The sequence below is a fragment of the Empidonax traillii genome, unplaced genomic scaffold (assembly GCF_003031625.1).
Source record: "Empidonax traillii isolate 1590-97213 ecotype Southwest subspecies unplaced genomic scaffold, ASM303162v1 scaffold101:size1699134, whole genome shotgun sequence".
In the NCBI taxonomy this organism is placed as follows: domain Eukaryota; kingdom Metazoa; phylum Chordata; class Aves; order Passeriformes; family Tyrannidae; genus Empidonax; species Empidonax traillii.
Window position 1 is genome coordinate 401,798 of NW_020955294.1, and position 25,807 is coordinate 427,604.

General features: G+C 47.3%; 1 protein-coding gene across 2 annotated transcripts; it reads left to right on the top strand.

Moving 5' to 3' along the window:
• Nucleotides 1-236: 236 nt before the first annotated feature.
• UBE2G1 (ubiquitin conjugating enzyme E2 G1) lies at nucleotides 237-24,232 on the top strand. Of its 2 annotated transcripts, XM_027882082.1 has the most exons (6): nucleotides 237-534; nucleotides 14,515-14,617; nucleotides 17,218-17,315; nucleotides 18,358-18,536; nucleotides 21,627-21,750; nucleotides 23,809-24,232. In XM_027882082.1, the coding sequence occupies exons 1-5, from the start codon at nucleotides 489-491 to the stop codon at nucleotides 21,711-21,713; spliced, it is 513 nt and encodes a 170-aa protein (XP_027737883.1). In that variant the 5' UTR covers nucleotides 237-488; the 3' UTR covers nucleotides 21,714-21,750; nucleotides 23,809-24,232. The 2 variants fall into 2 exon arrangements, with proteins under 2 accessions (XP_027737883.1, XP_027737882.1); XM_027882081.1 differs by lacking the exon at nucleotides 237-534 and having other exon boundaries at nucleotides 17,223-17,315.
• The last annotated feature ends 1,575 nt before the right edge of the window (nucleotides 24,233-25,807 follow it).

Here is a 25,807-nt window from a genome sequence, read left to right on the forward strand (position 1 = left end):
TTAGGGTGAAACTACTCGTGATTTACTGTACGGCCACAGACGTCCTTGGCCAGGACATTCCCCTCACGAAGCGCTCGCCCGCGGACCGGGCTTCAACAGCGCGGGGCTGAGGGGAGGGGGAAGGCGGGGACCTTCCCAACATGGCGGCCGGACGCGGCTGCCGCCCGCCCGCCCGCCCCTCTCAAGATGGCGGCGCGGAAGGGCCGGGCGCGCCTGCGCGGCGCCGAGTGCGGTGAAATTCCTGGCGGGGGGAGCAGGAGGTGGCGGCGCTGAGGGCTCGGAGGAGGAGGGCGGCTCGGAGCCACGGCCGCGCTGCCCTGCCCGGGACCCTGCGTGCTGTGGCGGCCGGCGCCGAGCCAGACCCCCGGCGGGCGCGGAGCGGGCGGGCTGAGCGACGCTCGCCGCCGCCGCCGCCTTCTCTCGCAGCGCCAGGAGCCGCGCCGTCCCCGCCGCCGCTGGGACTCCCTCCCCGGGCAGAGCGGGGGAGAATGACGGAGCTCCAGTCTGCCTTGCTACTGCGGAGACAACTAGCAGGTAGCCGGGCCGGCGGCGGAGGGAGGGCGGCGGACCATCCGCCGCGGGGGAGCGGCGGCCGGGCCGCCTCGGAGGGGCCGCGGCCCGCGGCGGGGGAAGGAAGGGGCGCCGGCTTGGGGAGGGGGCGGGCGGCAGTGTGTATGTATGTGTGTGTGTGTGTGTATGTGAGAGAGGGGGAAGGGGAGATTACGGCCCCCCCTCGCCGCGCCGAGCCCAGCCGGGAGCCGAGGGAACTAGGCCGAGCGGGGGAGGGGGAGCCGGGCCGGCGATCGCTGCCAGGGGAGCCGGGGGAGGGGAGCGGGGCCGGCACGGCGGGGCAGCGTCCCCTCGGCCGCCCCCGTCCCCCCGGGGCAGCGCGGGGTGGCATCGGGGTCCCCCCTGTCCTGAGCCTGGCAGGGGCTCCCCGAACGCTCCCCGTGCCCTCCCCTTGCGGTCCCGTCCGCCCGGGGCGGGGGGGAGAAGGGACGCGGAGCTCGTCCCGCAGCGCGGGGGGACGTTTGCGGGTGTTTGTGGGGCCCCGCGGAGAGGCGGAGGAAGGAGGACCCCCCTCCTCCCCGCGCCGGTACTCCGGGTGACCGCCCCGCTCTCGCACCCCTTCCTGCGGGGACCTGCGGTGCCCCCGTCCCGCCTCCCCCCCGCCGCTCCCCCTCGCCTCCCGAGCCGGGAGGGGGAGGCCGCTGCCCCGCTTTGTTGTCGGGAGGAGCGGCGGGGGCAGAGCACCGGGGCAGCGGCGGGATGGCTCGGGGGGGAGGAGGCGGCGGGACCGCCGCGGGGGGACCCGCGGGGAGGGGCGGGGGGTCCGCCGGGGGCCAGAGGGCGGGCCGGGCGCGGGGGAGGAGGAGTTGGGGAGCGGGCCGGGGGCCGGGCAGGGCCGGGGCGGCGGCGGCCGCGCAGGGGAGCGGGGTGTCCGCGGGGTGTCCGCCGGGCTCGGTGTCGCCGCGCCCCCTCCCTTTGTCCCCGGGCGGGCGGGCGGGCGGCCGAGCTGGCCCGGCCCGGCCCCGCCGAGGGGACCCGCATGCGCGGGGCCGCACAATGCGGCTCCATGTGTGCGCTGCCACACTTAAAGGGGAACGCGCCGCCAGCGCTCCCTCCCTGCCTCCAGCCCTCCCCCACTCGCACATGTCCCCGCATCCCCCGCCCGCTGCGCCCCCGCCGCACCGCCATCCCCGCCGGGCGAGCACACGGGTCCGCCCGGCACCTTGGGAAGAATCGGATCGCCTTTTTCGTCCCTTACGTAAAAAATTGCTTCATAGCCAGATAAGGAAATGTGTGCTAGGTGTACCTAAACTCGGGCAGCTCCAGGGCTGGCTGGAGTTGGCGGAGTGGCCGTACAAAGGCACGGGGTCACTGGGTGGCACAGGAATTCCCGGGGGAGGATTTTGGCCTGAGACTCCAGTAATGTCGCTGAAAGCCTAAGGGTGGAAAGCAGCATTGTTAGCAGTAAGGAGGTGAGGTTGCATAACCGGGCACAGCGAGCTGGATGATGTGTTTGTGCGTCTCCAGCACTGTCTTCTGGTTTTAGCTGTCGATCAGTTTGAGAAACTTCAATGTAGTTAACGACCAGCACGGGATGTTTTACTCCTTTAAGGTGGCACTCTCGGAAAAAAACCCACAAACAACAAAACCCTCTTATAGTGTGGCTAAAAATCTCATCCTGTGGCCGCACTCCTGAACATCTGCACGCACCTGTTAATGCCTTAGCAACTGCTGGAGTTGTTGGTGACACTCGGTGAGGTGTCTGCACGCTCAGATAAGCTGGGAGTTCTAGGTATACACTTACTGCAGGAGCTCATGGCTGCATGTGACATGAAGATTCTCTTTGCCATGAATGATCTGTGTGGAATAGTTGCTTTCTACCTTGATAAAATCGAGCATTTGGTAACCTAGAGTAGTTGTTCAGCTGTCTGGAATTTCTCTTTTAACCGACTAGTTGTGCCTCATGAAAAGAAGTTTGACGTTTAGCTGGAGTCTCTCAATAGTAAGTATTCAGCTTCTATTGTGACTTTTGTGACCTTGTGTGAGCACAGGGGGGTTGGATGTGTAAGTAGACTTGTAGACCATTAGATCTGGGGGTTGTGTTTAATTTTCTGCTCACTCTTTTCTTGAAGGCTTTGTGTGTTCTGGTAAAAACTGGTGAGCTTCTCCAGCTGCCCCTGTTACTGATTTGACTGTACTGACTCAAGCACTGCAACCATTTGCTTGCTGCATGCAGCTCTTGGGGATTTTTTGTGTTTTAAGTCATATTAGTGCCTTTGGTATCCTTTTACATGTATTCAAGAAATTGAAACCATATTAAAAGTGATTGCGAGTGTGCATATTTAAGTGGTGTGAGTGTTGAAGAAGAGTCTTGAACTCCTCCAAAGTCCTACATGGAGTAAGTGACCTGAGAAACAAAATAAGTTTCTTCCACTTGTGATAACTGAGTGACATCTGACCTGAGCTGCCCTGGGCTGACACTGGATTTTCAGATGGCAGGCTGCTTGCAGTCACAGTGCAGAGACTGAGCTTCATGATGTCTCATATCCCTTCCCTGCTGCTGACTGTCTTTTTCCAAGTCTGAGCTGCTCCAATGTGTGTCCCTTTGTTTACACCCACCCTGCTTATTCTACCTCAAACCCCAAATCAGCACTGTGGTGTTTTTTGCCCTGGTGGGGTTGGTCCCTCAGTGTCTCTGCTCCGTGCAGCTTTTGCCTGTATCCAGTGGGGTGAGTCGGGGGTTGTACCTGCTGGTGGGCTTTGGAGGACAGCAGACAGGCAGGGGATAGGAGTTCTGTGATCTAAATTAGTTTAAATTGCTCTAGATCACTTACTTGTGCTTCAATAATGCTAATTTGACAAGGGATCTGAGGCTGGAGCTGTTGGACTTGGAGCAGGACACCCAGAAGTGGAGAGAGGTTGAAGGGGCAATCTGAAACCCATATAATGGTGGAGCAGTCGAGGAATATAAAAATTCCTTCATTACGAGACTCTGGATGGCTCTTTCCAAAGCCAAGAGGAAAAAACAATGGCAGGAGGAGGAGGAGGGAATGTAAACCAGTAGTTCTCAGAGTGGTTCCCTTTTGGTCTCCCATAGGCTTTGGTTGTTAATATGGTTCTTAATAAAAGCATTATGGGGAAAGGAGGTGTCTGTGGCACCGAGCACTTCAATGAGCTGCTTTAATTCCTGAGCACTTTGTTGAGGTGTAGGTCAGCTGCTGAGGCTGCTTGGTTGTCAGTGAGACAAAACAATAGGTGTTATCAAAACACCCAACCTGACAACACAATCCCAGGTTGCTCCAATAAGTGTATGAAGACAGACTTCTATTTTTTTAATTTTTTGGGGGGGAGCCAGCTGGTTTGTATTGTAACTGGAGCAGGGAGCTGGGACCACAGCACCATATATACAACCTGTTTCTCAGCTCCAGTGGCGTGTTCTGGGTGCTGATAATGCTCTCACAGAAGGGACATCCAACGACAGTCACAAAATACAATACAACTTCAGGTTAGATTGGGGTTGTTATGAGTTTGGTTTTTTCTCTCTCCCGAATTCTACGTGGCTCCACAGTGCCTTTGCTAATGAAATATTGAGCTGGGTCACCAGGGAATTAGTGTAGGAGCTGGTTTTGTATTGACATGTGCTTGCCCCCATTTGGGCACAAGAACAATTCAAGCTAGTCAGAACTTTGGGGAGTTTTTATTTGTTTTCTTTTTTTTTTTTTTTAAAGTATTAAGGAAGTGGTGAGTGGGGATCTCTGAGTACCAAAGCCACTCAGAGGGGCAGTCTAAGTAGAGCTGAAGGATCAGATATCTACGGATACCTGTGAAACTAAATGCTATTCCTTCTCAAATCAGCTTAATTGTAACCTCTAGCAGCTTGTTCTTACACTTTTATTTATTTATTTTTTTAAGGAGAAGGGCACTTTCTGGGTCTGTAATAATGTGAATTACAAACCATGCCCTGTCCATTTTTTTGCAGGCAAGGTGCAGGAAAAACTAAAAGGAAAAAAAAATGCCTCTGAACTTCAAAAAAAAAAAAAAGTCCCCAGCAAGTATTTCGATTGGTGTAGCACTGGGTTAGCAGAGTTCACCCCCCAGGGGAGGTGGGGGAGGAGAAACTCCATTCTTTTTCTAGCCCCCAAACAGTGATGCTCTTTAAAGAGAGGCAGGAGACAACTGAGTGTGAAACTCCCCTCCCAGTCTCCAGAGCTGTCAGGCCCGAGGGTTCAGCAGACTGAGGTATTTCTTGAATACTTTTATTTCATCTTTCTGCCAAGCTCCTGCTGACACACAGACTCTGTGGGGCGGGCGGGCTGGGCTGGTTCCCGAGGCAGGACCGGGATGGGTTCAATCGGGAGCGCGCGGTGGAACCCGAAGTGCGAGTTCTCCTCAGCATAAACACGGGCCGCTGGGAACAGGAATAACCGTGCCCTTGTTGGCTGCACTCGTGCCGAGTTGTAAATAATCTCCAACTTAGGCTACGGAAAAAGCCGCGGGAATATTTTTCCCGACCCCGAGAAACGTGGCGTTATTTGGGTTTACGGTGGGTAAGCTCCTGTGTCATACAGAAATGTCTAATGAAAAATTAACAGGGCGGAAAACTGTGCTAAATACTTAATGTGACAGCTGAACAAATCTTACTTTTGTGTGTGGAAGAACCTTGCTGTGTAACACTGAGCTAGTTGAATTTTTGGCAGTTACGTAGGGTTTACTGCTCTAAAAATAAAATATTTGAGTAGTGAATTCTGAGGGAATTGTGGGGCTAAGATCACTTAATACGTCAAAGCTGAGATGCATCTCTCTTGGGTGGCTGGTGTATAAAAAAACCCCTTTGTTTACAGTTGAGTACTGGCTTACAGGAGGTTGTCTACAGGATAGTAATTTGAGTGGCACTGATCTGAGGTATTAATTTGTGTTAGATTGCCTATTAGCTCCTCTGGGGAGGTCTGTTTGTATGGTCAGTAATATTCTGATTATCCTGAATAATTAAGACTCCAAGATCCTGCCCATCAGACTTAGTATTGTAAGTGATACTGGAGTTATAAAAAAAACCCAAAAACCTGCATATTTTTCTTAAAAGGACTAATTTATATTTTTGGTAACCATCTGTCTTGGTTGGTCTGATGCTTTTTGGCATGCTTGGGTACAGCATGTGTGTACCTCTCACCTTAACCCCCTGGCAGTGGGGCCCCATTATAGCAGATAACACAGTCCTGTTTCTTGTGAGGTTGTGGTGACAGAATCATCAAAGCTCCCTTGCTCAGGCTGACTCGATAGAAAATAAAACTTGTAAAACACAGGCCCTGCTCAGACTCCCAACAGCCTGAATTTCTGTTGTGCTGCAAATAATGAGGAATGTGACAGGTGGCAAACTCTGCTAACTGCACTTGTAGCTTTTCAAATGCTCCTCTTGCAGAAAGGATCTCTCAGGGATGCTGGCAGTTCTGGAAAGTGAGCTTGAGCTAAACCTCAGAATGGAAGAGCTTGATGACTCAACCAGTTGCTCGAAGAGGATGGAGCAATAACCTGCTCCATAAACTCACTGTAGCTGCCTCTCCAAGGAGTCACAGCCAGTTGGCTCTGGCTGGGTCAGCTTACTAATCATGCAGGGAAAGAACTAAGCTTCCCATAACTTATGAGTGTTCCTTCTCTGCCCCCCCCCCAACTGTTCCACCGAAATGTACCAAAATACCTGACTCTGGCACTTAAAGTGGTTTCTTCCTGTTTTGTTGGAGAGTGGTGGAATGGGAGAATACTGCTGGAGATCTGTGAAACAAGGAGCAAAACTAAACCAATTCTTCCCTGGACGAATTGCTGCTTTGTTGATAAGATCTTTATGTGGAGATGTTGAATCACCCAAATCACAATTAATTGTTTTGCCTTGTGTGATTGATAGTGATTCCAACTTATGTGCTTAAAGTATTATTTGCTGCAGATCTGCAACCTAAGGATTGGTTGATTTGCTATAAATTTCTTGTTCAAGAGAAACACATCTGGGATGAATCAAGTAGAGTGAATGGTCTTCAGATAAAAGCACAGGTTGTAATTATAACTGACTCTGCCTTGACTCTTCTGCATCTCTTTGAGATGGTTTTTCTTGATGCAGGACAGACTTGGAATGTGTGTGTCCAACCAAGACAGGATTACTTGGTCCCTTCTGTGGATGGTCCAAGTTGTTTCTTAGTTCCCCCGAAGCCTTGTGGTAACCAGTCTGAAAGTGAGTGACCTTGGGAGGTAAAACCTGTTTGCCTCAAACAGGCATTCTGCTCAATTGTCTTCTTGCAATGTGTTCAGAGTGCAGGTTTGATCTAAAACACACCAGTTTGTTCCCAGCACGGGGACTGGGCCCTGCTGAAGTGGAACTGAGCTGAGAGGTGGCTGCTGCTCAGAGAGGGTGAAGTAACCACGGACTAAAATGAGTGTGCAGAGTTGGGTGCCTGGAGAAAGAAGAGCAGGTGGCTTGGGTGAGGGAGAGGGCATGTGACTCCTGAAACTTGTACTGTCTGCTTTTTGTTCCAGCGTGTGGGAACAGAATCAGGGTGACACTTCACATGCAGGGCCGTGCTATCACCCTGCTGCACCTGCTCCCTGCTTCAGTCTGCAGGGGTGTGTGGATATCTGTCAGGAGCTGGCCTTGGGGACATCTCACACTTACAGTCTCTACTAGGCTCGAGCTTTAGGCCTCCCTCCAAGTGTAAAATGTTCATATTTCCTCCTCTTTCCTGCTCACAGGTCCAGGGTATATCAGCTGGAGCAGAGATCAGATAGCCAGGCCTTGTAGGAACACTTCAGTACAGCAATCTAATTGAAGTTCCATAAAAATAACTGCTCTCCTGGGCCAGGAGTGTTAACAGTGCTTATGCTGGTTTAGAATAATAGCAAAGACTTTTTGATAGGAACCCTTTGGAAGGGTTTTCACGTGCAGTCAGTCTTGTGTGTGGTTTGTTAAGGGAAACCTATTTCCATGCCATCATCACAACCCCTGGTAGGCCAAGCTGGCTGATTTTTTAGCTGGCTGGCACTTGGTGCTGATCTAGATGATGCTGCTGTCGAGAGCCATTTAGAGAAACATCTTACAACAGTTCTGAATTACAAGTAGCTCAAGTTAGGTTATGCAAACCTGTTATTCATATTAAAAGCAAGAGAGAAAACAAGCTGGAAAATTGTCCTTGACTCGCAGCACAACTTAGGCATATGACAAGGAAGGCTCCTGATGAACTCCTCACATCTCCCAGTGGCACAGTCTTGCCACAGAGGCTTTCTGGTGGATTTCTAGTGATGTTCTATTCTTGTCTGTAAACCACACATGTCCTAGAGCTCTTGGCTCTCTGCAGCAGTGCTGTTTCATGAGCAGTGTGCATGTGACTGCTCAGAAGATACTCGGATGGAGGTTTTCTGTAGCTTCAGTCTGTTGGTAATTTGCAAATAGCTGTTAGGGAGTTAATTAACTTCTCCTGTCCGTGCTAAACTCGACCACGTTAATGGCACTGAGGATGGCCCCTGTCTTGCCAAATTCTGGCAGTGGTGCACAGTGGACATCTGAAGCTTGTAGTTCTCCTTTGTAGGTGAGGGAAACAAGTGCATGTAGAGTGTGATTCACCTGACCTGTTTGTGACATCTGCCCGGGGATGAGATAATTACCCAGTCTCAGGAACTACTTATCCTGATAAGGTCTCTGCTGGATGTACTGGATGCTGCTGAGAGTGACCCCTCTCCATACAGACAGATGTGGTACCTCCTGAATACCTGTCTGACTCTTCAGAGTGGGAAGAGGCATCAGACCCTGAGGACAGAGTGAAGGTGGCAGTTTTGTTCCACTGAGTGTGAGAGATGGATGTGGCCTGTGCTGCACTTGACTCTTTATGGGCAAAGCACTGCATGTTCCCTGCTGAGATATTTGTTTCCTTTCAGATGTGGACTTCAGAATCAGGCTTCTTCCAGTCATTTTTCTTTCCCTTTCCTCATACCACTTCCCCTCAAAATTCAGACCTTACTGGGAATGGTTTTGTTGTGGTTTTTTTAACAGGCTTATTTAAACTCCTTTTTAAACCTGGGTGGTGTAACTGGGCTGGATTCTGGTCCCATGGGGTACAGAGCATGCTTCTGGCACTCCAGTCCAAAAGGGCTCTTCAGGAAACAATTCACCTCAATTTCTACCAAAATTACATGACTGATGTTTGTTTGAACATATGTTCTGAATTTACTCTGAGAACCTTAGATCTGGAAGCATAACTTTCAAAACTTTAAACACCACTATGGAATTAAAAGGTTTTCTTCAGTATGTTTTGTATTTCCAGTGATTTGGACAAGAAAGTAACTTGAACACCACCTTTGTTTTGAGAGAAAATGCTTGTGGGCTTAGCAGGCACAATGTGCTCCACAGTTACTTAAGCTGTTGAGACGTTTGGTTGATGGCAAATGCATCAATGTCTGTTGGTGTCCACCTTCATGGGCTTAAGGGGTTAGGAGGAACTCCTTTTGGACCAAGGCAGTACCAAAGACCTGCAAGCTCCTGGGTAGTGTGTTAAGACTCAGTTTTTAACCAACTGGCTGACCTGAACTTCCAATGGTCTGTCTTTAGGTAAGCCAGGACTCCTGTGAACATGGAGCTACAGGACACACAGCATCAAGAAACTCAGTTCTTAGCTTAATTCTGGAATAATGTGACACCTTACTCATACAAGGGTTCCAATCTGTACTAAAGTTTCTCTGGTACTTTAATCCTCACACCTGCAGTGCCACTTCCAGGAGCTTCTGCCGCTTTACTTCGGGCCAGTGGTGCTGTCCCCTTGTCTGCAGAGCTGAGCTGTGGCCATGGCTGGGAGTCTGATGGGCAATAAAACCAGAAATCAAATGAGAAACCCCCAACTTTGTCCTCTGTCCTTCTAAAATCTGTTTCACTCTGCAAATCCGTGGCAGACTTTGTGGATACAGCTGAGGAGATGGGAAGCAAAGCTGTACACAGAGCTGTGTAGAAATGTACTGAGATGCAACTTGTCAGTTAATGCTAATTGTGCAGCCCTCCCTACAAACCCTCTGAGCTGAGAGGAGAATTTGGTTTGTGGAAGTCTGAAATGCTGCCCTTATTAAGAGGGGGTGACACATGGAGCACTGGAAATGAGGTGCCAGGCTGGAGTTAAAAGTCAGATATAAAGCTGCTACTGAACTGGTTGGTGGAATCTCCTCTTACAGCAGGTTTGTCTTTACTGTTTGTCTGCCTCCAGAATGATTTCTATGTCCTTCTGAGACTGAAGCTGCTCTGTCTTAATTGCTGTTGTATTTGTCACTCCCACAGTGGCTATCAGGAGTGTGTGCATATTTTATGCTGTGTTTTGTCTGAACTTCTTGGATGAGCTTGTGGAGCAAGACAGAACACGATGAAAGCAGGTAATAGGGAGAGCTTGGGGAATACATCTGTACAGGGAGATCATGTTACTGTGTCATCTCAGCCCCAGTGCTCCAGAATCAGGGAATCACGGCCAGGTCTGCAGGCAGCAGAGTCTTGGAAGTCATAACCAACCTCAGTGAAGTAGAACTGTGTGAAAGTCATAGTTTAGGATTCAGACAGGAAGAGTCTGGGAAGAGGTTTTTCAGTCTGAACACTTGTTAGAAGCTCCTGGACTAGCGTTGAGCCTCACAAAAAGCAACCAAGACAAACCCAAGCCTTATGTACAGTAGATGTGGAGTGCTGCCGTGGCCTGCTCATTGTGAGAGCTGGTTGAGCCAGCCAGGTGATGTCTCCAGCAACCTAAGCCAGGCCTTGGGCTCTTCAGTCTCTGCTTTTGTGTTGCACTCAATCCATGGGCTGCACAAAACTCCACCACTGAGTAACTTACTGAAGAGGCTGCTGTTAAAAATAACGTAGAAACTTGGATTTTTGAAAGCTTTGTGCTGTAATCCCCTGCAGTCCCCCAGGATTGTTCCCCAGGAACAATCCCCTGCAGTGTTCCTGGGCAGTGGCTGGCTGGGGCAGAGTCAGGCTGACAAGTTGGGATGCCGGGCATAGCTGCTCCCTGGAGCCACGGGGCTCCTTCTGCTTCGTCACTGCTGCTGCTTTGCTCTGGGACTGCTGAAGGTCTCCTGGCTTCTGTAAAGCCAATTTTAGTGAGTGTGGGAACATCAGCTTGATGGAAAGTAAACCCTGAAACTGGAGGGCCGGCTCGTGGTTCTGTGCTGGCTCAGGTTTACGGCGATGGTAACTCAGTTGTGCTTCAGTCGGGGCTAAAGGGACGGGGTGTTGGGTGGCACCTCGTGTGTGAGGGGAGCCAGGGGACCTTAAAGTGTCTTCTGGACTTAACTCTGTTGGATTATGGCCCTTTAGTCTTCCTCACCTCCCAAATGAGGTCTTGGATTTAATCCCAGGTTCAGGACTGGGATTAAAGGAACTGCATGTCTAATTTTTAAGCAGACCCAGGGTTGTGTTCCAAGCATGTTGGTGCTTGGCAGCTGTCCAGGTGTGTGCTGCTTTGGCTGTCAGCTGCTGCTTGCTCTGCAAAGGGCTCTACCTGGAACTGCTTCTGCACTGAGAGGAACAATTTATTTTTTTTTTCCTCTGGGTAGAAAAATGTCTGTTATATAATGTGTTATATTAAACAATCAGAAATGCAGAAAATACTGGCAGAAATACTAAACCACAGAGTGTAATATATACTAGCAACAAGTAAGTGGCACTTACTTAGGCATGGGCTTGATGGAAAGGTGATGATGTACTCATTTATGTTTAACAAGTACTGGATATATTTCTCTAAGCAGGAAATCTCAGAGAAAAAATGTTGGAAAAATAATGTGGAGTGTTGCAGTTCTTTAGAGGTGTCTGGCTACTCTGGGACCTGTAGGGCAGCTCTTCAGCAGGGCTCTGGAGAGAACCTGTCCCTAAAGCTTGTTCCCCTCTCCCTGCCTGGAGGAAGGAATTGTATCCTTTGCTTTAGGGAGGCTCTGGCAAAGCCCCTGTTGAGGCTGCAGGGAGGGACTGATGGACACAGGGAGCAGGTGTGCTGTGTTCTCTGCTCTGTCCCTGCCTGGCACCAGCCCCGTGGCACTGAGCTCTGTGTGTGTGTGTGTGTGTTCCTCTCTTGCCACCTTTGCATCACTGTTATTTGGGATTTTGGTGCGTGGATTTCACCAGTGTCTGAGTCTCAGCTAGTGAGCAGATAGGCAAGAGGCAGGTGGGACTTCAGGGGACTCTTCTGATGAGCAGCACTGACCATATCCAGGGAATAAAAACAAAGCCAAACAAACTGCTGCCTCGTTGGCATGTTTTAATGAGCAGCAGCTCTTGGCTGTCCCTGGTAAAGCAGCCAAGGAGGATGTTTTTCATGTCCCAGTGCAAAACTTTCCCGAGACTTCCTTTTTTGTCTGGTGACCAGCCCCAATGTTTAGTTTAGCACAAATAATGTGGATGGAAAAGCCCATTTTTATCTTGCCTCTGGTAACTCCAGATACCTCTCATGGAGAAAGTGGGTGAACTGATGGCCATTGTGTTACCTCAGAGGATTTCTGCAGGCAGAGCTGTTTGAGCTGTGGGTCAGAATTGCTGCCATGGAAGGAAAAGAACCTTTTCCCAAGCAGGGACTGAGGCCACCTGCTTTAAAAGCAGTAATATGGTCATCTGCTTTATTAAGGCAACAAACTTCTTTAACTGAAGATGTTTAATGACCGTCCCTTTCATGCAGTTTAGAGGTTTTTTTAAATTAATTAAGAGCTGGCACCAACAATCTTAATCCTTGCACAGTCCTAGGTATTAGTCAGGGTAAGAGCTGTCTTTCTTTGGGGGTAAGTACATGAAAAACGTTTCAAACTGCTTAAGGATAAAGTTATTTGAGGCTGAGACAGATATAAAAAGAAATTAAAATAGCGCAAATTAAGAATTGTAAAAAAACAAGTGTATGTTGGAATGCTTGAAAATAGCCTGGCATATTTAAAGAGGAGAATGCTGAATTTTTTTCTGTCATGCTCCTTCGAAGTTTTTATCACTGAGAAGTGATAACTTGCAAACAATAAAGAAGCTAACCATGAGCAGCTTGAGTTAGAGCGTTTACACAGAACTTGGCACAAATCCTTTTCTCCCTGTGGAAATGCAGAAATGAGGGGACTTGTGTTTCTCAGGACTCAAACCTGGTGTTTGCACTTTGACTTCTGTAGCTGTTAGAGTGGATATTCTGCATTACAGCACTAATAGAATATCTGAAAGCATTACAGGAGTGTCCTGACCAGAGATGCCTTTTTTGCACAAGCAATTTCTTAATTTTTTTTTTTTTTTAAACAAAATCCTGCTTGAAAAAGCAGGTTATGTTCAACTACTAAGTGATGGCACTTTTAATCTCCCCTGCTGAAGGAATGTCTGTGGTAAGGGGCTGGGGAAGTTCTGGTTTAAGGTGGGACACTTGCCTGGTCCATCTGCCCCTTCTGCCTCCAGCTGAACAGTCACTCCAGCCTGTGCAGCTGTTTGCACAAGGTGTGAAAACAGACTTGCTCAGTGGAGATGTGGCTGTGCTGTAGTTCTGGGTTTGAAGCTTTGTCTTGGTTACAGAGCCTGTGATGTTGCCTTTCTTTTCAGGCACTGTCTGGGGAATCCTGGTTTGGTTCAGTACCCAGGTCACTGTCCTGCACTTTGGGGGGGGGTGGATGGTTTACCTCACCTAGGGACTAAAAGCCTCTGAGTAGCTCCCAATAAAACCCTTCCAGTGCATTCCTTGGGACTTTAGCATTGACTCATGGTTGTGGATAGATTTGGCTGTCAATTGTCGGTGACCAGGCAAAGTCGATACTCTGGTATCTGCCTCTCCAGGACTTTGGTCCTCCTTGTGAACCTCCCTGTGTGGATCAGACTCTGTTCAGGGCTTGAGTTGATTCTTCTTGCCTTTTTTAACCATGACTTCGCTGGCAAACAGGGACTGAAAACTTATGGGCAAATCAGTGTGGAATTAAAATGGAGGTTTTCACTTGAAGTTCCTCTGCCTGTACCTGAGGTCATTCCAAGGCCCTCTGAACTTGAGCCTGTAGTGCTGAAGGGTCTGCACAAAATACAACTCCTGGCTTTACCAAGTGGGAATATGCACACAAAGTGGGCTGTGGAACAGAACAATGGGGGCTGTATAATGTGATTGTAAGAGAAAACATCACTGATTTCATCTGCAAATTATTGGCCACCTTCCCCTTTCCTAAATACCCAAGATCTATCAGGACTGTTGCAAATGCTGCCTGAAGAATTTCACTTTGGCATTTAAAGTACTTTTTTTACCTGAAGCTGTCAGTGAACAGATGTTCTCCCCACCCTAGCTGGATTTTAGGCAGAACTCCTTTGAGGTGTTTCATTCCAAATCTGATGTTTTTTTTCCTGGAGCAGGCAGTGGAGTCTCCATCTAGGTGTGACCTCTGCATGGCTGTTTCCAGAGAAGCCTCTGTCTGGCAGTTGTCTTTGCACTCAGAATCCTGTCCTGCTTATCCCTAGGGGATAAAACTGGGAAACAAAAGGAAAAACAACCCCCCCACAAACGTTGAACAGCAAAACAGCTTATCTTCTGTGTTCTCTTCTGGTAGTTCAGAGTGTAGTAAATAATTATCTCCAGGATTCACTGGCACGGGTCTCAGATGCTTTCTGATTCTGGAAAAAAAAATCATTTAAGGAAAGTAGGATGTTACTTTTAAATAAAAGCAACACAGCGTGACTTTGGTCTTCTGTTAACATTTTGTGCAGTTAAAGACAGACTTTGGTTGGCTCTTCGGGGTTCTTACAGTGTGGCTTTTTTATTAGTAGAAAACCTGCTTCTTGGCTTAAACACTTGTTGGGATGTGGTTTAGGAGACCATGTGAGTTGCTCTGGCCCTTCTGCTCCTGCTTGGATAGTTCTGGGGGGTGTGTGTGGATGGAGCTGAGGGAGCTCCCCCAGGCCACAAGTGCCAAATATCCCGGGGTTTTTGGGTCACCTGCAGAGGCACGAGCAAAACCAGCAAATGCACGTCACAGACACCTAAAGTTACTCTGAACTTTCTTTTTCCTACACAGAGCTCAACAAAAATCCAGTGGAAGGATTTTCAGCGGGCTTGATAGATGATAACGATCTGTACCGATGGGAAGTCCTCATTATTGGCCCTCCAGATACACTATAGTAAGTACTGATTCTTTATAGAAACTTGAGTGAACTCGGCTTTACCAGTCCTAGTTTGGTCTAAGTGAGTAGAAGTTAACCCAGACCTTGGTGTTCTGTAAATAGCTGGGTTTGCTCTGGACAAGTTCTAAAGTGTTTTGCTGCCCTGGGAAGAGGCAACACTGATCCCTTTGTTCCTGTTGTATAAAAGAGAAAGAACAGGTGTCCTTAGAGGCAGCTTCTGTTTCCTTTCCCATGTGAGCAAGGCAGGTAAAGTGCACTGTGCTGTCTGTGCAGGGAGGCTGTAGCTCAGCTGACAGTGCAGTGTGAGGTCATTGCAGCTTGGTGCTGGTGATGCAGGGCAGGCAGTACTGCAGCTGATGGAGCTGGGGGAACTGCAGAGTCCAGAGAGCCTCAAGTGCTGTCAGTTGGAGATGGGAGAACTTCCAGCTGAGACCTGGGGTACTTCAGGGTGATCATCTACCGAGGAGAGGTCAGCTTAAAGTGAACTCTCGAAGATGAACTCTGTTCTCCTTCATTAAGCTGTTGCAGTGGTAAATTAGTGATACAAAAAGCCCAGTGACATTTACTTGAGGTCACTTTTGGTCCCAGCATGAAGTTGTATATCTGGTGTCTTCAGCCTTCTGAATAAATACCTCAGCCCAGTAATCAAGCTGCTTTGCTTTTCCTCAAGCTTATTACACTGTGATTCTCACATCTTGCATGAGATCATTTCTCCAGCTTCTCTTGACCTTTTCTGAACAGTCTTGGAGTGGTGCTGTTACATTCTCGTGGCCGTTTTATAAATACTGTCAGTAAAGAAATGCTGCTTCTAACTCAACATCATCTTATGGGCTAAAAATTGCAATACTGTGTTTTTTTCCCCACTTCATGAGTCCTGAGCTTTTTTTGAGGCTTTTTAGATAAGAAGCTCTCTTCTATTCCAGTCCCCAGCTGCTGTTTTTTAGGGTAGTATTAGACTGAATCCCTCCTGCCTGGGCTGTGTGGTGAGGACAGTGGAACATAACAGTCCCACTTCCCCAGTGCTCAAACTTTAGTCTCATTCCTGCTCCCACTTCATTTATTCTGAGTTTACTTTCAAAGACTTTAGACTCAGTGCACTACTCTGCTGACAGAAACCCCTTTATCAGGAATGTTGTTAGAAGTGGCACTGATCTCCCTTAATTGACAGCTGTACTTCATTAACTGATTTCCAATGGGTATCCAGTTGAAGAGCTGTATTTATCTGCAGTTGATATGTGGCAACCAGGGCTGCCCTGCAGTTTTAGGACCTGCTTCTTTAGAAAGGGAAAGAAGGACCTTTTCACTTTGAAAGAAAGCATTTAACTTTATATTGGGGCTATCAACAAATGTAATCTAACACACTATCACAGTCTGGACTGTTATAGATGTTAAAATAGCCCAGGTTTCTGGAATTCTTACCCTTCCCAGGATGAGGGATTCTTTGACTGCCTGCCTTTTCTAAAACCTGTGAAAAACGCCTGCTGTGGGTTCAGATCCCCCTCAGCTGCTTCAAGGGCCAAGCCACTCAGATCCAGTGATTTTTGGGACTTTTTTTTTTTTTTTCCCTTTTTGAGACACTTGCTAGAATTGCACATCTTTGGTTGGTGGTGGTAAAAGCTGTTCCTCTCCCAGCAGCCTGTGGGCTTTGGGGGCTGGCTCTTACTGCTTTATAAATCCAGGAAACAAAACGTGCACCGAACAGTTTTCCACACCAGTTGTTTTTTGGCTGCTGAGGAGCAGCTTGTCAGCCACCCTGCACATCCTGTGCCACCTTCTTGGCAGGTTTATGGCCCGCTTTTTGTCACCCCTGCCTTTGCAATTTCAAATCCTGTTGCAAACTTTAATTACAAGAGATGACAGGACCGGGGCAAACGCTGCTGTAGTGGTCACGTTAGCAAAGCGTTCCATCTGCAAAGCTTTCCACCTCAAAACAAGCCCTCACACTTTTCAAAAGGGGCTGTTCCTGGCCTGTAAATCCACATAAAAAACTGGATGTCCTCTTGTTTATTGTTGTTTTCCAGTTGAGTGGGTAACTGCAATGCAGAACACCTCCCTGTCATGTCTGAGTCCCTTTAGCTCAGTGTGGAAAAGGTGGCACTGGAATTTTTTTTTCCCATTTAATGCAGTGGACACAGCTCCAAAGCTTTCAGTAGTTTTTCCCTGGGGCTCACTGCTGCGGGCTGATACCCCAAAATTAGCTCTCTGAAGGGAGAAAATGAGTGTCAGCTGGGCTGAGCTTGAGAAGGGCAGTTATTGGCAATATTTTTTTTTTTTCCCTTGTTAATAAATGTACTGGGTGGAAAAATGTAAGCTGCGATTCCAGATGGTGAATTCCTTGGCAGTTTTGTGATGGTTTTGGGTGGTTTTTCCCCTCTGGAACATCATCCCTAGTTCTAAAAAAGATAGTGTTGGGGAACTGGCAGGATCCTGTGAAAGGATCTTCTCAGTCTAGAAACTCTTTGCACATGGAAGTGTTGGTGCTGTTAAATACCAACATGTTCACTTGTGTGAGGGGTAAACTCAGAGCTTTTGATACATCACTAAGTTCCAATCTTCAGCTTACAAGAAACTCTACTAAGATATTTTTGATTCCCCAGTGAAGGTGGTGTTTTCAAGGCTCATCTTACTTTTCCAAAAGACTACCCACTGAGGCCGCCAAAAATGAAATTCATCACAGAAATCTGGCATCCAAATGGTAAGAAATGTCAAAGTTTCAATTTCTTTTTGCAGTTTAGGACTAAAATGCAGAGAAGACAAATGGGTACATTTCTGTTCTTGTTAGAAATATGAAACTCTGCTTTTACTTTGCCATCTTCACTTAAAAAAGAAGTAATAACCATGGCAGATTTTTTAATAGGGCTGCTCTGAGAGTATAAAATACTCCTAAAGTATTTTCAGAAGCTGTTGAGAGCAGCTTCTTGCATTCTTGGTAACTGTTCAGGGATTTTTATTTTTTTCCCCCCTTAATTTTTTTCCTGAGTGCAAAATTCTGGGTCTGAGGAGAAGCTTGACTTCTGTAGCTGCCCTTTGTTATACCCTCAAATATTTCATCTTGGTATTGCTGACTTGGCAGTTCACTCTGGAGGGCCCAAGGTTGTCCCTCCTCTGGGGAAGCATGAAAGGAAATCACAGCATCTTTTAGTCCCTCCAGAGGAGACCCCTCCTAATGTTTCCCTTACCTGTGGACTGCTGGATGTAGATGGAAAGGTAAAATAAAATGAGAGATGGTTTTAGTGGGAAGGAGAAATGCTCTTCAGCCTCAGAAACTGTAGATGTTGAAAACTGGGAGGAGAGCAGCACAATGTTCCCATCGTGAGGGACGGGGGATATTTTGATGCTGTGGCAGTTTCAGCTCTGGAAATACCAGAGTACTCGTCAGGCACTTTCTAATTCCAGCAGTTTAAATCATATTCCAATATGTTCCAGGGCTATCTGCATGATGCTGTTGCTGGGGGGAAAAAAAAAAGGTCACTCTGTAGTTTGAACCTCACAGAAAAGGCTGGGGTGGGAGCCTGTGGAAATTAATGGCTGTGGAATTGCAGCGTGGTTAGAACTGAGCTCTCTCTGCCCCCAGCCCAGGGATCCTCAGAGCTCCCCCCAGCCCTGCAACAGTTAATGACTGTCCTGTCTTCTGAAGTGTCTGAGAGTGGCTGGGGTGAGGAGGAGCAGTTCCCTGACCCCTGAAGGGGTGCCAGGCTGTTGTTCACCACTGAAATATGCCCTGTTGTGTTTTGCAGTTGACAAGAACGGCGATGTCTGCATTTCAATCCTCCACGAGCCCGGGGAAGACAAATATGGCTATGAGAAACCCGAGGAACGCTGGCTCCCCATTCACACGGTGGAAACTATCATGATTAGTGTTATTTCTATGCTGGCAGATCCCAATGGTGATTCTCCTGCTAACGTTGACGCAGCGGTAAGGCTTTGCTCGGGCTGCAGATGGCCCTGGTGTGGAAACCTTGCAAGTGGAGCTTTGTTTCTAGTTTGGTAAACAGTGACTTGGGAATAAATTTTTTTATATGGCAGACTGGGGTTATCTTTTTGTTGGGAAATGATGTCAAACAGTTAGCCCTGCACCTCTCCACATCACTTTTCCTGCCTCATGGATCATCAGAGCAGTAGGTTGGAGTGGGGAGTTCTGAGAATGTGCTTGAAAGCTTCGTTGGGCATCTGGCCTTCCACTCTGGAGGAAGGGTTGTCCCCTGCAGACTGGCTGAGAGTGAGGAGGATGGTCTGATTTCCAGTCAGAAGCTGGGGTGAAGCTGCAGGGGTGAGGTGCAGGTGTCTGATGCAGCACAGTTAGAGCTGTATGAACACACCTATCAGCTCTCCAGAAGAGCTGCCTTCACAGCAGAATAACAACTGGGCTGATAAAGGTGGTGGGGAGGAGGCGGGGGGAAAGTCTCAGTGCTGGGAAGGTGTAAGGAAAACAGACTGCAGGCCCCAATCATCCCAACGTGCTTTCCTTGGAATCACTCTCACACTGCAGTTCAGCAGTGATTAATGAGCACTGTCCTCTCTCCAGAGAGAAGTTTTAGGCCCTGTAGGAGTGAGGAAAAGGGAGCTGGGGGTTGGAAGGTGCAGAGTTTCCTAGAGGAATGTTAACCTGCTCTGTCGAGCCAGCTGGACCTTCCCAGAGTGGGTGGGAGTTTGGGAGTTTCCTGGAGCCTCTGATCTGCCATGTTGTGTTTCCAGAGGTGGTTGAGCTCTGCTGAAAAATCATCCTGGGAACAGACTCACGTGGAACAAATTCAGTGGGGAGAAAACAGAAAACAAACACGAAGTTGTAGTGAACAGTTTCCTCATTTAGCATTTTTTGAGTAGTGTCTCCCCTGGTTGTGTCACGTTAGTGGTGGAAACAGAGACCCAGGAGACATGGACATTTTGTGCTGGCAAACCCGAGAGCACTGGGAGGAGCAAGTTGTTAATGAAATGCTGCAAGTGCAATCAGAATCCCTCAGTTCCCAAACTGATGAATGTTGAATGTAGCTGCCCTAACCCTGGACCAGTCAGGTGTTTTTAGCTGTCCTTGTTACCTTCCTGACATCACAAGCTTTTTTACTGTGCCCCACTCTGGCAACTATTTCAGGAGTGACTTCTTCTGTAATTTTTTTTTTCTTTTTTCCTCAGAGAAGTTAGATACAAAACTATGAATTGGTTTTACCTAAACCTTAGGGCAGAGGTTGAAAATGAAAACAGCGTTTTCTAGCCCAGCTTGAAAGGACGCAAATCCAACTCTTGACTGTGAAGACAGTAGTGAGGCATCACTGAATGTTAGAAACTGGTTTTCTGCCTGTGGTGTGAGATGTTTCAAGGAACTTCTAATGTGCTGCTTGAGCAGCTTGGCCTCTGCTGCTGGATTGTAGATGAACCAGAACATACTCATCAGGGTAATGAAGAATCAGCAGCTCCTGTGTTTGATGCAGCAATAAAATTTGGCAGTTACTAAAAGATACTTTTGTCTGCTGTGATTAATTTCTAGTTTGAAATGAGTCTGGAGAAGAAGGTGTTAGAGAGGCAGCTCAGGGCATTTCAGGAGCAGGGGATGTCCCTGCCTCCTGGGAAAAGGAACTGTGCATGTTGGAGTGTCTTGGAGTGGGAGAAAAGTGAGGAACGGGAACCTGAACAGATACTTTGAAAAGCAAACAGAACAGGTCATGACCCAATAGAACATTTTTAGAGATGTAGCTGTCAAATTGGAAACTTCACTTGCTGTTCAAGTCGGAGCACTTTACTTCACAGAACTACAGATATCAAAAGTAGAAACAAAAACTGAGGCTCTGAGGGCACCAATTCAAAGCTTTTGTTGGCCTTAAGCCACCTTGTGTGAGCTGTCCTGTGTCCCAGGCCAAGGAACCAAATGCTTGCTGCATGAATTGCTGAAAAAGAACAAATTAATTAGTAGCCTTATTTGTGCTTGCAAAGCTGAGATGTGCTGGGCTTTTCCAGTGTGATTATTGGCTAAGTGAGCTTGGAGTTGATAAATGTGGTAAGATATGCCAGTCATCCTCATTTTTTTTCTCATTCCAAGCAGGGGATGAAAAGGTGGTGTGTGTTGCATCAGGCAAAACAGCGTGGGGGGTTTGACCCCTTCCCTCACCCCTGCAGTAAGAATATATTGCTTATAGTAGAGACAGAGAACTGTGGCACTCGATGGGAAAAGGGGTTCTTGGTATTTTGCCCCCCCTCCTGGCTGGGGGGCAGTGCCCAGCATGTCAGTCTTAACCACCCCTGAGGCTCCTGTGCTTTCCTCTGAGCTCATCCTGAGCCTGGCACAAAATAAAAATAAAAAATGGCTGCACTTGCTGCTGGAGGTTTTAGTGACACCTTGATGTGTGTGTGCATCTCTGGATCAGACCTGCCTCTTCCCTCTCTTCCTGTCCATCTTTCTCTTTGCTCTGACATCAGCCCCCGGTCCCAGAGAGCAGCAGGGGGGGAGCTGAGTGCTCTGTTCGGGTCTTTCTCACCCAGCCAGGATCTTGCAGCCCTATCTGCCCAGGGGGGGTTTGCTTCCTAAGGACACTGCTGGGCCTCTTCTGAGCTCTGTGACTTGTGTATTTCTGTCCTGCAGTGTTCTGGCTAGACTGACAGGGAGTTAAAACTGTCCTAAAAGGAAGAAAATCCCAGAGTTAACTACGGGCTCCACAGTAACCCTTTTCACCACTGCAGTTAAAGTCATTATCTCTAGCCCATAACAACAGCTCGTGGCCCACAGGTTGAGTTTGCTGCTGCTTTGCAGGCTGAAGTAAATAGATTTTAGTGCAGCCACCAGTTGGAGTCTTGGAGAATGTGTGAAATTCAAGAGGAAAAAGCTCCATCCTCGCTGTCTTGTGAGCACCCAGAGCAAGCTTCGAAAATCCTGAGTATCCCAGGTGTTCAGTGATTGTAAGCAAGTGTAGGTGTTGACTAGCTGGCCAATGTCTGAAAGCATAAAACCCCAAGAATCTTCCTAGAACTCGTGCGTTGTTGTGGCACTGACATCTGAAAGCTGTCTATTCAATTACAGAAAGAATGGAGAGAAGACAGAAATGGAGAATTTAAAAGAAAAGTTGCCCGCTGTGTAAGAAAAAGCCAAGAAACTGCTTTTGAGTGACACTTATTCAGCAGCTAGTAGCTTCACTTTTTTCAGGGTAAGTATCCTTCTCAAGCCAAGCCCAGTCAGCTCCCTGAGTCGAGGATTATCTGCCTGAGTGTTGCTGAACCATTTCCCCCCTTTTCCCCCCCAAAGCAAACCCCAACCCTTTCTTCTCAGCTGCATGGTCTCAGTGGAGCTCTTGGGCTGTGTGCGGTGCTGAGGGCTGTTGACTTCTGCTAAATTTGGGGACCTTCTCTTGTGCTCTTGCACTTCATGCTGTTCAGCAGCTGAACTCTTCATCAGAACTCATCCTGCTTTATTAAGTGTGCTCAGAGGTTGCTGGAGCTGTAATAGAAGGGGGGAATAATTTCTCTCATGTTCATTATTGTGAAGAACACTTGCTAGAATCTTCTAAAAGCATCTTAAAAGTCCTTGCTGTCTCAGGAGTTGCAGTTTGTCTTGCATGTTGCATGCAGGGTTTAAATAAGCCTTCAGTGTGGTTGCTGGGAGCCATTCAGGAGGGTTTGCTCCAGGTATCTACGGGAAGTTTAGTGCCCAGTCTGCTGGCACATCAGAGAGGATTGAGCTGAGATGTTAACCCTCAGTAATATCAGGGAAGGTGATGTTCTTTTCAGCAGCCAAAGAAACCCCAACAGAGCCATCAGAACTTGAAAATTTGCTGAGGAAGGCTTGGGAATAGCTTCAGACAAACAGCTGTGCTCTGCTTGGAAACTGCACTGTGCTGCTTCTGAGGGCCTGGACAAGTTATGACCTGAGAGCAGCTGATGTGATATTTGTATTTTATGCCACCCTGTTAAAGAGCTTCTGACTCAAGATACTTACTCAAATTTGCACAACCACATCTCAGTTTTAATGGGACTTTTAATGACCTCTTGTAGAAAGCTCTGTATTAAAACATGGCCTTAAATCCCTGGCCTTTGGTCACTTTATCTGTGGTATGCCAAGGGAAAACTTCCTCCATGAGCTAATAATTTCCCACTCCTGCTTTTCAAAGCCAAACAGAGCTTCGTGGTGAAGCTGCCTCTTCTTAATGGTTGGTTTGGCAAATGAAATTTGGCTGGAGAAGCCCAAATGCACATTCACTGGTTCTCTGCAGCATGTATAACTCACAGGGGCAGAAATATGGCACTGTGTGTAGTCTGACTGAAAAACCAGGAGAGCTTTCTGAATTCTTCTGCTAGTTAGTTGGGTGGGTTTTTTTTTTTCCACCATGGTTGTACAGGAGAGAGTTCCTTTCTTACCCTTTTGGAAGCACTGAGGGGCTGGGGGTGGGGGGAAGGCTCCAGCTGTGACAAACTGGTACTGCAGGATCTCTTCTCTGCAGAAATGCTTTGATGGAACTTTCTCCAGCGTAGATAAAGCATGAAAAATGCTCAATATTGATCAAAAGACTAAGCAAAGGAACGGAATGTCTTGTACAACTGCCTGTAACTGGAGTGTAAGAACTGGTAAAGCAGCTGACTTTTTTTTTCCTGTCTTGGAGAAAGGGAGTAACTGTGAGTAACACTGCAGAGTATCCTTAGCTAACCTCGGCCCCGTTGCCATGTTGAACTTGGCCATGGGCAAACAATGCTCGTGACAAATATTTTAAGTAATGCTGTGTTGCTTTTTTGGAAGGCAAAAAGCTTTTTCTGAGTCCTGGGGACTCCTCCCAAGTGAGGGATGGGCAGGGAGCTGGACAAGAAGGTGGCCATTGCAGCTGCTTTCAGCCCAGGGCAGCCTGGCTGGGGGCTGTGGTGCCAGTTTGGTGCCAGTTTGGCCCCAGCAGCCACAGCCAGCGCTGCACAGACCTGTGAGTGAGAAACCTGCACTGCTCAGCCCTGGGGTGAATAATCGACCTTTGCTCACCCTGCCCTTGACAAGCAGCATGAACAGGAGCCTGAAGGTGCTAGCTGAGCTTGGATAATCAGTGTGCTGAACTAACTGCAGTCTTTCTCAGGTGATGAGTGTGGATTTGTCCATCTGCACAGAGGTATGTCAAGTCCTCAAACAAGTAACAGTTACCTTCTTGAGCTTGGAACGGTAATTAACATAGTGACAACAACTGAGGGCGATGAGAGGTTTCATTTTAACCCCTGTGCTCTCTTTGCAGGTCTCCAATTGAGAAACATGGCACTGTTTTTTTTCCTGCACTCTACCCACCTATTGCTGGACTTCTGTTGTTACAAGTTGGCAAACACTGGCTGGAACTGGGCTGCAATAAAACATGCCAGTTATCAATGCTGACAAGAGCCTAACAAGTGCCAACACAAGATGATTACGCATTTTGAAAATCTAATGAACTGCTTTAACCTTCAGGAAGAATTGTAAAGATGTGTACATAGCACAACATGATCCGGATAATATATATACTGTTCATGTACATCCACAAATACACATTGTACCAAATAATGCTGTCAGTAGGTAGGAATAGAATTGTGTAAATTCTAAAGATTTTAGCAGGTTTTTTTCTCTCCCTATTCATTGTTTCCTATGAGTTTAAAAAAAAAAACAACCAACCAACCAAACAACAACTTGTGAAGCATGTCAAACTGAAAACAATTAGGATAAAGTTGTTTTTTTTGGTTTTGGTTTTTTTTTCTTTCTTTTTTTTTTTCCCCTCCCACTTTAATTTTCCTTTGACCCACTGAGGCTTAATTAAAATTTCTTGCTTATTAAAGTTTAGTATCTCTTTTTTTTTTTTTTTTTTTTTTTTTTTTTTTTTTTTTTTTTTTTTTTTTTTTTTTTTTTTTTTTTTTTTTTTTTTTTTTTTTGGTTTGTTTTTGAAAATGTGCTCCCTTTTATTTCCCCCATCAGAACTTTTAAAATTTTCCTAATTAAACCCTGAAAGGATTTGCTATCAATTACTTGTGTCTTCTTTTATGATGACCTTTGTAGTCTCAAAGGTGCTTTATTATTATTAATATTATATTTTTTTCCTTCCCACCCCTTTTTTAAACCCAATTACTCCTCCTCCTTGAATTGGGTATAGCAATAAAAGTGGCCATGGAGCACCCTTGAGCAGCCTGAGGGATTTTAAACTTCCAAGGACTTGAGTGCTTGCCCTTGGAAGTTCAGTTGACTAAGTTAGTCCAGGATAGGAAGGAGCTGCTTTTTAGGGGTGAAATTTGGGGGTTTGCCTTTTTTTCATTGCCTGTTTGTGGGGTGGGGGGGTGTGTGTGTGTGATTGGGGGGAGGGGGAGGCTTGTTATTTTCTCAAGGTTGAGTTTCCAGCATGCACATCTGTAGGCTTTCAAATGACTAACTTCTGGGTTTGCTCTCAAAAATAGTTTCCCTCCTTCCTTTACTCTCTTCTGTGGCCCTTCATCTGCTTTGCCTTCTACTCCAGAGGTTTCCCTCCCCTGATGTACAAAGAAAATTACGATGTATATTTTCATGTAATTTGATTTTTGGAATTCTGTCACCTGTAGTGAGTTCTTCCAAAATATAATTTTTTCCAATAAGAACGTGTCAAACTGGCTGTCTTGAGTGTGGAAATAGGAAAGGTACTTGCAGTTGGAGCCCACCTTACCTGAACATCTTCAGCACCAGCAAACACTTGAGGAGTCTGACATGCTGTGCTTCACCTTCAATAATGAAAGAGCAAACGAAACACACCTCTCTCCCCCTTGTAACCATCTCTGGCCCTCTGGTGAGCAAATACTAATCTCAGAGTGGCAAGAGTTCTCCAGGCCTTTTGACCAAGGGAACTTTTATGTAGGGAAAACTTGAAACTACTTGACTGTTTTCTTTTCGCAGACCAGCATAACCCGCCAATAAATCAAGAGTTCCAGTGGCAGAGGCAGCTTGTAAGAAGCCTTCAGTCCTGGACTTTCATTTCACGTTGCTGGGCGAGATGCATGTGCTGAAAGGCACATGTTCCAGGTTTTGTGAGGGGTGGGCTGGGGTGGAGGGTGAGGTGACACTTGTTGGGGGGGAAAAAGGACAAAAAAAGCCATTTAGAGTAAGGATTTACAAGGAAAGGTATGACTTCCTCCTACGGGTGGTTTAGATAAACATAGATATGTTTTTAATATCCACATTTACATATTTGGGAACGAATGATGTTGTGAAATCATTAGTTAAACTTGCTATTAATTGCCTAGCCTGCT

Excerpts from the sequence above, each read along its gene's own strand:
- UBE2G1 (XM_027882082.1), top strand. The coding sequence starts at position 489 with ATGACGGAGCTCCAGTCTGCCTTGCTACTGCGGAGACAACTAGCAG. Across the intron at positions 17,316-18,357 it reads AGAAATCTGGCATCCAAATG|TTGACAAGAACGGCGATGTC; the intron begins GTAAGAAATGTC and ends TGTGTTTTGCAG. Across the intron at positions 18,537-21,626 it reads CTGCTAACGTTGACGCAGCG|AAAGAATGGAGAGAAGACAG; the intron begins GTAAGGCTTTGC and ends ATTCAATTACAG.